This window comes from Thermothielavioides terrestris, chromosome 4, assembly GCF_000226115.1.
Source record: "Thermothielavioides terrestris NRRL 8126 chromosome 4, complete sequence".
Taxonomy (NCBI): Eukaryota; Fungi; Ascomycota; class Sordariomycetes; order Sordariales; family Chaetomiaceae; genus Thermothielavioides; species Thermothielavioides terrestris.
Window position 1 is genome coordinate 1,353,230 of NC_016460.1, and position 13,900 is coordinate 1,367,129.

The 13,900-nt window shown below is 58.3% G+C and overlaps 2 protein-coding genes across 2 annotated transcripts; one reads left to right on the forward strand and one right to left on the reverse strand.

Annotated features, from left to right (window-relative positions):
• The first annotated feature begins 829 nt into the window (after positions 1–829).
• THITE_2118716 (uncharacterized protein) lies at positions 830–10,383 on the forward strand. Its single transcript, XM_003655198.1, has 7 exons — positions 830–1,111; positions 1,179–1,226; positions 1,299–1,347; positions 1,432–2,805; positions 2,871–3,211; positions 3,266–10,234; positions 10,304–10,383. The coding sequence occupies exons 1-7, from the start codon at positions 1,057–1,059 to the stop codon at positions 10,321–10,323; spliced, it is 8,856 nt and encodes a 2,951-aa protein (XP_003655246.1). The 5' UTR covers positions 830–1,056; the 3' UTR covers positions 10,324–10,383.
• Positions 10,384–11,110: 727 nt separating this feature from the next.
• Positions 11,111–13,870, reverse strand: THITE_2118718 (SNF5-like protein). The gene is made up of 2 exons (XM_003655199.1): positions 11,707–13,870; positions 11,111–11,550 (listed from the first exon to the last, which is right to left on the reverse strand). The coding sequence occupies exons 1-2, from the start codon at positions 13,636–13,638 to the stop codon at positions 11,218–11,220; spliced, it is 2,265 nt and encodes a 754-aa protein (XP_003655247.1). The 5' UTR covers positions 13,639–13,870; the 3' UTR covers positions 11,111–11,217.
• Positions 13,871–13,900: the final 30 nt, after the last annotated feature.

Genomic DNA, 13,900 nt, shown 5'->3' on the forward strand with positions numbered 1-13,900 from the left:
ACGAAGACAAACCGCAAATACTCGCAAAAACTCGTCGCAATAACTTCACGAAACCTCAACGAAATTGAAAAAAAGAAAACGAAGTTAACCCGCACCCTAACCTTGACCCTCACCCTAACCATAACCCTCACCCTAACCAGCGGGGGGCTGGCGCCGCCCCCCGCACCCCCGGCGAACTAACCAGTGGCTAACCCGTGGCGATAGTGCAAACCCCGTGGCGATGGTGGCTACGTACTGACGGTGTAAGACCAGGGCTGGAAATTAGTCTTGGCGGGACCTCTTTAACGTCTACCCTCCAGTTGAACCAAGTAGGGGCCTGCTGATTGGCGCCAAAACTATCGTTATCGCAGTCGGGCAGTCAACAAAAGAATTGGGCGGTGAGCCGTTCTGCCGCTCAGGGCCCAGCCGACACGGAACAGGGGTCTTCTCTGGGCTCACTAGCGGGGGGTTACTGTGCATGCGCCTTCCGAAACTCCAAGTCCCAGCCTTGCAGGCTTGACATGCAATGGTTCTGCCCATTTTCTGGCCAGATGAAATGGGAGCCTGGTGTAGCTGATTCACGTCCACTCGTCAACTCATCAACTCATCAGCTCGGTGCATAGAAGTCCCTTTCGACAATCAACAGCCCAACGAGATGCTGTACCTGTGATTTAAACACTTTACGTCCTTTAGCAAGCCACCCGATGGTTATTTACAGCACTGCAGGGCTGGTGCAGCATCCATACCCGCTGTAATTTCCAAATGCCCCAGCTTTCGATGCGGTCCTCTTGCAGCCTTCCACGGCTGTTGCTTCCTATTCGATCCCAGCATTCGAGCCCAGCGTCCCTTTTCGCTCCTCAGTAGGGAGTTCGCGGCAGTGGTTGATGGGTCGTCCGGTAACTATCGGGCTGTCCTGATTTCGTGCTGGCTGCTGGCTATTTGATGCTTGATCGCTGCTCGCCTTTGGGTGCCCACAGTCCGTCGCATCTCGCTCCGAGCACGGTCGCGCCGCGAAGTGAAGAACTGTACGGATAGATCGCCAGCCTCTGCGGTTGGCTCCTCGGACGGAAAGCGAGAATGCCGCGGGCCAAGAGCTACACTGGTGACACAATCAATTTCAAGCAGATCGCCGGTGAGTGGCGCGGTTGACGGGACTCAGTGAGTAGGACACAGACTGACACGAGACACTCGCACGGAAGGACTCCTCACCAGTTCCACCGCGACCACACGCAAGGACGCCGTCGAAGGTATGTGAGCCACAACTTGTCCCCCCCAAATGTCTTCGTATCTCACCAGCTAAACGCTGTGCCTACGCTCAGATTTGCTGGCGTATTTCAAGGCCGTCGATAATGGGCCCCAGAGCCAAAGGTATAGTATTTATCATGATATTATGCAACTCACGCAAACCCCCTTTTTTTTGTTTGTTTTTGTCTTGGCTGCTGACCCACCCAGGAATCCCTTTGACGACAAGTCCTATCATTCGCTCTACGAGGCGCTATTCCGCTGCATTCTGCTGGAGAAGGAGAGCTACTTCAAGAAGTCGGCGAAATCGAGCGCCAATGCCAGCGCCAGACTCGAAAAGTGCGCCGAGGCGCTGCGCACGGCTGTCCGCCATGGAGCCACCAAGATCAAGCGCAAGACGGCCAAGGCTATCATCGACCACATCACGCAAGTCCTTCCGGGGCCTGATGACAGCTACGTCGCGCCTCTCCTCAAGAACTACGTGAAGGCCCTGGTCGCTTTCCTCGATTTTCCGGCAAACGTTGAAAACCTGGCCGCCTACTCTGTCGAGACTTGGGACGCGTGCGTCAACTTTTGCGTCGACGCCCTCTCCCGCTATCTCGATACCGGCGACCGAGACAGCGGGTCCCTGTCCCGCGCCTCTCCAGCCCCTGGAACGACTGTGAGGTCTGGCTCTGTTGCCGTATCCCAAGGCTCTGCGCCCGGCCAGATAGGGAGCCAGACTGCTCTCGAGTTTTTGACGTGCCTCAACTCACTGGTGGCCGCCCCGAACGCGCCGGTGCCGAGGAAGGCAGACAGGGTGTCGACCGTGGTGCTGCAGATCCTCCAGCTCAAGCAGTTGAAGATTGGGGAGCTCCAAAAGGTGGCCTTCTCAACCTTCAATGCGGTCTTCCAACGCGTCCAAGCCGATGACGTCGCGTTGTCCAAGAGAATGGTCAGGAATCTCATTCCCCTGGTGTCACATTGGTGGCAGCCTCGGGCCCTCTCCCGAGACGCGATGCTGAACGCTATCCGCGATGAGATGCTCAAGACCATCTATGGAACGCACCTGTATGTCGAGAGCCTGCTTCGGGAATCCGCCGATGAATCCTTCTTCCAGGATGTGGAAGACTTGCTGGATGCTTTGTGGTCCGACTACTCGCGGCGGGAGGAGCGTGCCCGACTTCAGCTCGACGACCTGACGTTCACCGGGATGCGTCTTCCCCCCGATCACCCGAGCACTACAGTCTTCAGACTCCGCCCATACAACCAAACAGGCGAGCAGAACTGGGCTCTCTTGGAGGTCCTCGCTATCTTGGAAGCCGCATACTCGCGGCACTCTCAGCGAGAGCACAGCCAAGAGCAGCCAGAGAACGGCCAGCCCCGGAAGAGACGCCGAATGGCTGGCAGTTCAAACAGATTGCACCAGAAGATCCAATCCCTAGACCCGGCCGTCCGCCTGTCTGCCCTGCAGCTCATCCCTTTCCTTGCCAAGCGGAAGGAGCCTTCTCTGGAAGACATCGTGGAGGCGACGGGGGATTTGTCCAGGTCTGTTACAGCCAAGCAAGGACTAGTGGCCTCCTGGGCCATGCTCGCTTGTGCCAGGTAAGCATCGAGCATTCCGCACCAAACCCCCACCTGGTCTCGAACGTCGCTCACCAAATCTCAAGTCTTGCCGCGCATGAGGCGTCAAGACATGCATCTCTCGGCGCGTTCTGGAAACAACTCTGGCAACTCGGCGTCCGGTCCCTGTCTTTGCCACCCATGAGTCGCGCTGCATGCGTCCTGCTGCATTCGATACTGAAAGCGAATCTCGTCCCCAGACACGAGTTGGCCGACGATGTGAACCAGATCGTCACGACGGCCGACATCAGCGGGCCTGCAGTGCTGGTGGATTCGTCCCTGGTTTTGATGCTGAGCTTGCTCCGGCTTCGCAACAACATGTTCCCCAACGCAAGCCAAGCCACCTCCAACCACATCATTCGATGGGTGTTTGTCAGGTGGAGTCCTGGTGAGTCGATGTGACAGTGGTATCCTCGCGGCTCTGTTTCTGATGTCGTGGCAGCCGAATTGATATACGCCTCCATGTACGCCGCGCATGCGACACCTTACGACCTCGTCAATCTTTTGCGGGCTTGCTATGGAGCTTCTCCCCTTACCATGGCAGCGCCACTGCGCTTGTTTGGCGGCCCCATCGCTCAGTTCTGGAAGAGCCAGGCAGAATCCCACGCCTTCGTTCGGTACCTCCTGCTTCTAGACCAAGAAGATGGGCCGGAACATGCCACAACACTCCCGGCCGAAGAGCAGCTGGCTGAACCTCAGCAGGTCGTTGACCCGGCAGGATCCCACGCGGCAAGGAGGTTGGCGTTGGAGCTACTCTACCCCAAGATCGAGGAACTTCACCAGCTGGCAGAGTCGTGGCAGAAGCGCGGTGGAGAAGGCGCCATACCCGTCTCCACCGAGCGACTGCAGAGCATGGTTCTCGCGTGCCTCACAGGATCGCTGCTGCTGCCTGAGCTGGCCAGCCTCAATTCATCCATGTCCAGAGACCTCGAGGCAGCTCTTTTTAGCATTGTGGATGCCACGCTCAAAGTGATCCTCGGCGCTCCCGCAAACGAGAACTTCTTTGAGTTGGTCCTGACAGCTTCGGCACCGTACATACCTCCCTTGACCGAAGCCCAGCTAGTCTCGTTGAAATCCGAGCGGCCGCATCTCCTGAAGTATTTCGGGAAGCTTTCTGGTGCGCTTCACGAGAGGTCACGCCGAGAGTCCTCTGTCCGTAATCCCGATGTTATCGGGATCGACGACGATGAATTTGAATCGCAGACGAGTCAAAGCAGCACGACCTCCAGAAGCAAGACGCTGCCCAGGAGGGATGTGCTCCTCTGCCACACGCCCGAGGCTTTCTACCTGGAGACCAGCCTCCGAATACATTTCCTGGAAGTCATACGCTTAGACGACGGCGAACTTGGCCGCGTTCCCGAGTCTATCGTCGACCAGCTCCTGGAGCTCCCGAGTGAGCAGTTCTTGTCATGCCGGTTGTTCATGCGAGAGCTCTTCACATCGGATGCCATGACCCCCCTCGAGACTGCCATGAGAATCCTGGAAGCGGCTGGTCGCGTCATTGGCCAAGACGAGTTCAAGCACTGTGACGTGGCATTGTGCAACTGCCTCGACATCATGGATAGCTTCATCAGCGTGTGGACTGATGAGGACCTTGAGATTGCAACCATGGCCGGGGATCTATACCACTACTTGGTGAAGAACTGCCTCCCAAATAACTGGCTGTCAACTGCAGTACAGATTCGTCTCTCCAGCTTGCTCTTGCACCTGTTGGAGGTCAAATCGACCTACGCCGCGAGCTTGAAGCTGCCGTCCGTTCGGTCTACACTCTTGGGCATCCTGCAGGACGGGGCCATGGAAGTAAAATACTTCATCGGGCGCAACCTTCCCAAGATCTTCGGACTCTATGTCCTTAAGACCCACGACGACATATTCGTTGATGTGCTAGAAAGCCTTCCGTCCGACCCCGAAGTCGGCGAGGGGATCGCATTCCGATTATTCGTTCTCGCAGAACTTGCCTGCCGGTGGCCTACCCTGTTGCGTCGTTGCATATACCACATCTTTGAGGCTCCGGGGAAGATCTCACAATCCGCAAAGTACGCAGCCAGCTGCCTCAAGCGGATCTCGCGGACGCTGCAGCTCAGCGGACCCCAGGAGCTGTTCAAGCTCTTCGCACCCCAGTTGCTATACACCTGGCTGGAAACAGATTCGATTCAGAATATCCCATTCGAGATCTTCGGCTATCCAAGTCTCCGTGACCTTCTCCTTGAAGCCCAGACAGAAGCTGCCGCCATCATGTTTATGCGCGGCCAAGAGCAGGAGGCCCGAGATTTGGCTCAGTCCCTAGGCCTGACGCCCGAGCAGATGGTCCAGCAGAGTTTCACCAAAATCATCGCCTACAGCATAGCGCACGATATCAGCGTTCCCGGAGGTGCGGACTACGTGACCGGAGAGAGCCGGCTCCGGAAGATACTCGGAAAGGAGGGCTTCCTCTCCAGTATCCACCTCAACTTTGCCGACATCATCGCCACCTTTTTCGACACCTTTGATCAGGAAGACCCTATAGAGAAGGCGTTTCGACGAGACGATCGGTTTGCATACGCCGCAAACAGCATGGAGGAGATCAAGAAACTGGGACATCTGCCAGCCGCATTGCCTCCGAACCAGCAACCCATGTTCAGGGCCAAGTACTTGCCGAGGGAAATCCTCCATCTGTGCAGCCGGACCCCATACGAGCCAGAAACGCTGTGGACACCCGCCCTTGTCGTCTTCGTAGCCCGCAGGCTGCTGAACACGATACATCCAGCGCTCGGTCCACTACACGCCTGCTCCGTACTGCGCAAGATCCGCGTGCTGATATGCATGGCGGGCGACCACGCAACGTCTGCGTATCCTCTTGAAATGCTCTTGCAGTCTCTCCGAGCATTTGTGGTGGATCCGGAGTGCGCCGACGATGCTTTGGGCATGACGCAGTATCTCGTCCTCAAGGGTGACAGTCACCTCAGGCAGACGCCCTCGTTCCTCGCCGGATACGCACTCTCCATTCTAGCAGACCTCCGCGTCTTTCTTGAGTCGAGCCAGTCCAGCACGACGCAGGAGAGCCAATTCAAGGCGACCATGACCAAAGCACAGCTCTTCCATTCGTGGTTTTCCAAGTACTTGGCCAACTACGATTCCCCTGCTTTCCAGGACGAGGCCCAGAAACTCGCCTTCAGGTCCATCACGCAGTCTGCCGCTCACATCCGTGCCTCGGGCAATGCGGAAAGGGGGACGCATGAGAGTAACCTGCTACTGGAGATCTTAGAAGACTGGGACCGGGAAAACCGGCTGCTGAACGAGCCGGCGCGTGATGTCGCTCTTTCCATGCTGTGTGGTGTCTTCAAAGTTCCTCCGTCGAGCAAGCTCGATGTCATTGAGACGGACGAGGACGCGCTCAGCCACAGTGCTGTTGTCTGGAGAAGTTGCGCCTCCCAGAGACTGAGCGGGGAGTACCTGGCCTGGGCCGGACGTGTCCTAGGCCGCTCATTTGCAGCATCTGGCGAAGTGCCCGACGAGCTGTTGCGTGAGTCTCAGCTCAAGGAGTACCGCAGACTGTCCTCGGACATCGGTAGCTCGGAAGAGGCCCTGCTGAATCTCATCGAAGCTCTGACCGTTAGCGGCGACTGCTTCACGGCTGGCCTAGCCGAGGCCGCCCTGCGTACCGTCGTCTCCGATGCCATTAGTGATGAGGACCATGATCTTCTGAGCGCCTGTCAGCAGAGCCTCTCAGAGCCTCTGCTGGTCTCGTCAAACTGGGACCCGTACCGCACGCCGCAATCCGACTACTTCAACGTCGATCATCCGGCTGCTGCAGATGTGTTTGCGGCCAAACAGCTCGAGAGCCCGAACTGGTCGCAACAAGTCGCAACGCTCTTGGCCCTGTCGGTGCCAGAAATTGTGACGCTGAGGGTGCTGCCTCCCATCCTGACTAAGGTGAAGGGCTTCGCGGACCAGGCGTTTCCGTTCGTCGTCCACCTGGTCCTGACATACCAGCTGGACAAACAGCAAGGAATCAAGCGGCAGCTGTCTGAGGCTCTCAAGGATTGGCTGAATTCGACCTCTGTAGCGGCCAAGGAAAACTTGAAGCTGCTAATCAACACCATCCTCTACTTGCGAACCCAGCCTCTTCCAGGCGAGACGTCGATCGCAGATCGGGGGCACTGGCTGGACGTCAATCTTTCGAGCGCCGCGGCGGCTGCCACCAGATGCGGCATGTTCAAAGTCGCGCTCTTATTTGTCGAGCTGGCCAATTCCGAGTCGTCGAGAGGGTCGCGGCGCTCCTCCGCAATCAGAGAGATCGAGGACTCGAGCGAGATACTGCTGGACATTTTTGAGAACATCGACGATCCGGATGCGTACTACGGCCTCAACCAAGACGCTTCGCTCTCCACCGTACTGTCTCGCCTGGAGTACGAGAACGACGGCGCCAAGAGCCTCGCGTTCCGCGGGGCGCAGTACGATAGCCACTTGCGGAGTAGAGATGCTGCCTCAAGGCAGGATGGTCAGGCTCTCGTCAAGGCCCTGAGCAGCCTCGGTCTTGCCGGCTTGTCCAACTCGTTGCTTCAAGCACAGCAAAGTCTGGACGGGTCCTCGGACTCACTGGACGGGACATTCACGACTGCAAGGAGGCTCGAAATGTGGAACCTGCCAGCCCCGTCAAGCACCGACAACTGGGCAGTGACTGTGTACAAGGCATATCAGGGCATCCACCAAGCCCCAGACGTTGACGCCGTCAGAAGGGTCATTCATGACGGTCTTAGGAGCACTGTCCAGCACCTCACCAGCCGCAGCCTCAACACCTCCACACTGCGGCATCAGCTCGGCGCACTCGCTGTCCTAGCGGAGCTCGACGATGTTTTGAACGTCACCGATCAGTCCGAGCTGCAGCACACATTGCAGACCTTCGAGCAGCGGTCGAAGTGGATGATGAGCGGCCGATACCCGGATGTTAGCCAGATTCTGTCCTGCAGAGAGACAACACTGAGCATGTGGAGCCAGCACCACAAACTCAGGGCTACCAGGCTGACTCCCGCAGACGCACGCCTCGTGCAGGTCCGCGGGATGCTGCTCTCCTCCGACATCTTTCGCTTCCACCGCGCAAATCAAGAAACACTCAATCTCTCTACGAAGTTAACGGATCTCATCCCGTCCAGCGAATCGCTGGGCCTCAGCATCGATGCTGCGGTCAGGATGGAAGCTGCCAATTCGCTCTGGGATCATGGGGAAATGATCTCTTCCATCCGAATGCTGCAGAACATCGACAAGGACTCGTCCCTGAAGAAACAGACCGTCCCAGTCAGCCGTTCTGACCTCTTGTCCAAAATTGGATATCAGGTCTCCGTCGCGAGGCTGGAGAGCCCAGACAGTATTCAGAAGAAGTACCTCGAGCCAGCGCTCAAGGAGCTTAGGGGCAAGATTGAAGGGAAAGAAGCCGGGCGGGTGTTCCACCAGTTTGCCATGTTTTGCCACGAGCAACTGCAGAACCCCGACAGCTTGGAGGACCTAGCGCGTCTCCAGAACCTCAAGAAGGGCAAGGATGAGGAAGTGGAGCAGTTGAAGGCCTTGATTGCCAATGCCAAGGACTCCCAGCACAGGAACCGATACTCGAGCCATCTCGCGAAAGCCCGGCAATGGCAAGATCTCGATCAGCAAGAGCTTCGCCGCGTGGAGCAGACGCGCTCCGAGTTCCTCAGGCTGAGCTTGGAGAACTACCTGCTCTCCCTGGCAGCGTCTGACGAGCACAACAATGACGCGCTGCGCTTCATGGCACTGTGGCTGGAGCAGTCCGAAGAAGACGTCTCGAACGAGGCTGTCAAGAAGTACATCGGCAAGGTGCCAACCCGCAAATTCGCGCCGTTGATGAATCAACTGTCATCGCGGCTGCAGGACCAGTCGGTTCTCTTCCAGAAACTGCTGATCGACCTGGTCTACCGCATCTGCGTCGATCACCCCTACCATGGGATGTACCACATCTGGTCTGGAGCCAGGACCCGCGTCAACAAGGACGACGAAGTTGCAGTCTCGCGGCAGAAAGCGACAGACAGGGTGGCAAAGGCTCTGACCAAGTCGGAGACCGTGTCCAAGATCTGGCCGGCAATTGACCAGACGAGCAGAGCCTACCATGCACTCGCCATGGACCGTGATCCTAACAGGTACAAGGCCGGGGAGAAGATGGCAATCAAGAACTCGTCTGTAGGACAGAACTTTTTGAGCGTTCTCAGCAAGTACCCGATCCCTCCGCCGACGATGCAGATCGCCCTGTCAGCAAGCCTGGACTACTCAGACGTGCCGATGATCCACAAGTTTGAGCCCGAGATGTCCATCGCCTCTGGCGTCAGCGCACCCAAGATCATCACGGCTGTGGGCACAAACGGCCAGCGGTTCAAGCAGCTCGTGAAGGGCGGCAACGACGATCTACGACAGGACGCCATCATGGAGCAGGTCTTTGCGGCCGTATCCGAGCTCCTCAAGCTTCACCGGACAACGAGACAACGGAACCTCGGCGTGAGAACGTACAAGGTGTTGCCCCTGACGTCCTCGTCCGGCCTCATCGAGTTCGTCTCTAACACGGTTCCCCTCCACGAATACCTCATGCCCGCGCACGAGCGTTATTACCCGAAGGATCTCAAAGGCTCGCAATGCCGCAAAGAGATAGCCAACGCCCAGACCAAGACCACCGAGACCCGCATTGCCGTCTACCGCAAAGTCACGGAACGCTTCCACCCGGTCATGCGCTACTTTTTCATGGAGTACTTCCCGGACCCGGACGAGTGGTTCCACAAGCGCACCGCCTACACGCGCACGACGGCCGCCATCTCGATGCTGGGCCACGTGCTCGGCCTGGGCGACCGGCACGGGCACAACATCCTGCTGGACACCAAGACGGGCGAGGTGGTGCACATCGACCTGGGCGTCGCCTTCGAGATGGGCCGCGTGCTGCCCGTGCCGGAGCTCGTGCCCTTCCGCCTGACGCGCGACATCGTCGACGCCATGGGCGTCACCCGCACCGAGGGCGTCTTCCGCCGCTGCTGCGAGTTCACCCTCGACGCCCTGCGCGAGGAGGCCGCCTCCATCCAGACCATCCTGGACAGCCTGCGCCACGACACGCTGTACCAGTGGTCCATCTCGCCCGTGCGCATGGCCAAGCTGCAGAATGCGCGCGCCGCCCCCGCGGCAGAGGGGGGCGGGGACGAAGGAGGGGACGGCGAAGAAGGCGGTGGTGGTGGTGCTGCTGTTGCTGCTGCGGCAGGGGCCGGCGGCGGCGCGGCGAAGGATCATCGCAAGGCGCGCTCCGTCAACGAGCCCAGCGAGGCGGACCGCGCGATCGAGGTCGTCAAGAAGAAGCTGAGCAAGACGCTCAGCGTCATGGCGACGGTGAACGACCTGATCAACCAGGCGACCAGCGTGTCGAACCTGGCGGTTTTGTATTCCGGTGAGTCCACGCTATCCGTCCCTCGTCACTTTGGCTGTGTGGAGGGGGAGACTTGCTAACGCCTAACAGGTTGGGCGGCGTATGCTTGAGTGGATAGTCAAGACAGATAGATAACCCAGCAAAGCTGTGTATCATGGACCTATTTGTTGAATACATGCCATCTCCTCCATCGCTGTCCATTCCAGCATGCATGTTGTTCCCATGTCCGTCAAGTAGTGTCGCCGTTTGTGAAGCCGAAGAAAAAAAAAAAAAAAAAGATATCCTCGGAGACGACATGCCGAAAGCCACAAGCAGAACCCTTGCTTTCTTTCTCTCCCACCGTATCTACGAAGTACGCAAACGTATACTGTGGCCCGACCCAACCACTTGGAAACGCAACGCGATAGCGCTGTCTGTCGCCCCCTGTCCCTGCTGGCACGAACATCTCGTCATGATTTACCGGTCCTCGTCGTCACATTTTTCTGATCTCCAAGGATATTGTGATGCGTGCAAGCTGGGAATATCAGGACGTGCTCCCGCTTGGGCAAACAGTTGATTGACGGCGAGGGCAAACCAAACCAGCGCTCGCTTGCCCACCCCCCCCCCCCCGACCTTTCATTCATCCACCAACCCATGTGTTTGTCGGCTTGTAACGGAATGCAATTGTATTGTACATCCAAATTGGCAGGACGAATTTCCAATAGTCGTACTTCGTTCCAGGCGCGGTCTTGTCGTCCGCTAAATAAAACAAAAGACGCCGTCTCTTCTTGCTGAGGGAGCCAGCATGCCATAACAAACAAAAGAGCAAAAGAAAAAAAAATGATAAATAAATAAATAAAAAAACATACCAAGACGCCGCGAAACCGCAGTTTGCAAACCGTAATATGGAGCTCCCTTGCCCAGGCAAAATGAGAATAACCACACTCTTACCCAACCCAACTCCTAACCCAAGCTCACCACTCACCGTCACACCCTCAAGGGCAACCAAGCAAAGGCGAGACAGCCTAACCCTGCCCGCCGCTCTGGGCCTTCTTCAGCCGCGCGGCGACGCGCTCCCTGTGCACGCGGTTCTTGAGGTGGACCTCGAAGTTCTGCACCGTCATGTCGGGCCCGGCGGTGTAGGACTTGCCGGGGCAGTCGCGGCAGCGGATGCGCGGCAGCCAGGCGAACTGGACGTTGGGCGGCGGCACGGGCTCGCCGGGGGGCAGCGGCAGCGAGACGAAGGCGTTGGTCTCGGTGTTGATGGCGCAGTAGCGCATGATGGCCTCGAACGAGTCGGACGGGTACGACTTGAGCAGCTCGGCGAGCGCGGCGGTGAGCCATTCCGGCGGCGGGGGCTGCGAGGATGTTAATAATCATTATTATGTTTTTTCTCGGTTAGTGCATGGGAGGTGGCGGTTGGTGGGTGTATAATCTGGTGAAGGAGTAAAGCGGAGGAGGGTTGGGGGTAGTTCCAAAGTGTAGGGAGGAAAGCAAGAAAGTGGAAGACGTACCGGCGGCACGTTGGGCGCGCTTCCGTTTGGCTCGGGTGGAGGGGCCGGAACGCGGCCAAGTTGGCCTTGAAGAGACGAGACGGTGTTCGATGGTTTGGGCGGGGGTGGTTGGCTAGATGAGGATGGGGTGGCGGGAGGACCCATGGAGCCCGGGACGACGGAGCTAGGGGCACGTTGGTGGGCAAGAGTGGGTGTTGCGCCAGGCGGCGGCGCGTGTCGCATCTTGAGGTCTCGCATAAGCTTTCTTAGTTTCGCGGGGTTCACTCTGAGGGTGACGATCTGTTGTAGTGGCTCCTCGGTCTGCTCCCGGGTTGCTTCGCGGCCGAAGCGGCGTGATGTCCTTGTCTCGTGGTGATGTATGGTAGCCTCAGGTGTCTCGGACCGCCCGAGGTTGGCCATGCGCTGGGCAGCTGCACTGGCGGCACCGCGCATGCCCCTGGTCCTGGCGGTGCCTTGGAGCTGTGACATGGCCGGAGAATCAGGGGCGGATTCGTCGCTATCCTCCGAGTCGGACAAGTCGCCGTCACGGGCAGCCAGCTTGCCCCTCCCAGCAAGGCCACTGCCTACTGTCCGCTTGAACAGGCGACTCTCTTCGATACTAGGGGCGGCACCGGGTAGTACTGAGGAGACGATCGATGTCCGGATTGTCCTCTGCCTCTCCTTGAGGTCCGGCAGCTGGGGACCTCCGCGACGGTTGATGGACCGCTTTTGCCTCCTCTGCTCACGCGAAAACATGGTTTCGGTCCTCTCCAGCTCGGCTTCTGTGTTCTCGTAAAGGTATGGGGCGTAATCTTTCGCTTGCTGCTGGGGTCTAAAAACGGAGGGTAAGGGCGAGGGGAGGAATGCGGCCACAAGATCGGCGTCTTCAATCGGACGGCCGTCGAAGGGGTGGCCGATGCTGTACAAACTGCGAGTGAAAAGCTGCGTCTGCTCGCGGATGCAGTGGGCAATCGCTGTTGTGAACTCGCCCGAGAGCGATAAATCGCGGGCCATGCTGGCGGCGAAATCCTCGGGGGAATTCATTGGATTGTTGATATCCCACTCGAACTGATCTACCAGGGTGTGAGCGCCAATGGTGATGTTGAGTTTGACGAGGATGCGCATCTCGTCGTTCTTGTAAGCGGAATACGGAAGCTCGGGGTCAAGGGCGTCTTCCTCGGCGTAGGCGAAGGGGTAAAAATCGTTGAGCTGCTCATGCATCTGCTGTACCACCTGGTCGTAGACGGGCTTGTCGAGTGTCGGACTGAGGCCCATGTCCTCGATGAGCTGGGCGGCAAAGAACTCGACGGACACGAGGCGCTCGTGGAGGTTGAAGGTAAAAGTGTCACGCAGCTTGATCCTGTCCCAGTCGACGTCTATCCGGACGGGCACCAGCTCCTCATGCTGCTCGGCCTGCTTCCTCATGTCCTTCTTGCTGAACTTCAGGGGGGGCGTTGTCCGCTTGCCGGGGCGCGGCTTCTGTGACGGATAGATAATTTTGGTAGTGCCGCCATTCTCGGTGTAGCCGTTGCCGTAACCGCGGTAGCCCTCACCGTAGAGCCTGGCCGGGAAGCTGGCGTAGTAGTCCCTGTATGCGCGATAGTCGCTCGCGCGCGCGAGCATGTCCTTGGTGTCCTTTTCGAGTCGGATCTGGGCCTCTTTGAGGGCAGCTGAATGGATCCAATCGTGCGTCTGGAAGCGCTCGACGATGACTTTGTTGAGAGCGTCCTTGTCGCGAACGGCAATTGCGGAGGCGGCATCGGCCTGGGGAGGGCCGGACTTGGACGGCGTGGCGGCGGCGGCGGCGGCGGCAGCGGCCGGCGCCGAGGCCGAGGCGGTGGATGTGGATGTGGATGAGGATGAGGATGGAACGCCGGGAGCAGAGGTCGGGGGCGCCGTTGATGACAATCCGCCGCCGTCGCCGCCAGCGGCCGACGCCTGCGAGGCGGCCATCGTCGGCAGGAAGGAAGAAGAGGGGAAAGGGGAAAGAACAGAACAAAAGAACGAGAAAAATATATCAAGAACGGAATTGCTTCGACGGAGCAGCAAAGGAGCCCCTGAGGCGCGCTTTGTCTGGTGCCGGGTCGCGCGGGACCAGATCGTGCGCTCCAGAAGCAGATTGGATGCCGCTGTTTTCTCTTGGGGCTGGGCAACTCGGTTTCGCGGTGAGGCGGCAGCGCCAAACGGGATGCGCGAAGGTTGAAAGAAACGGCGA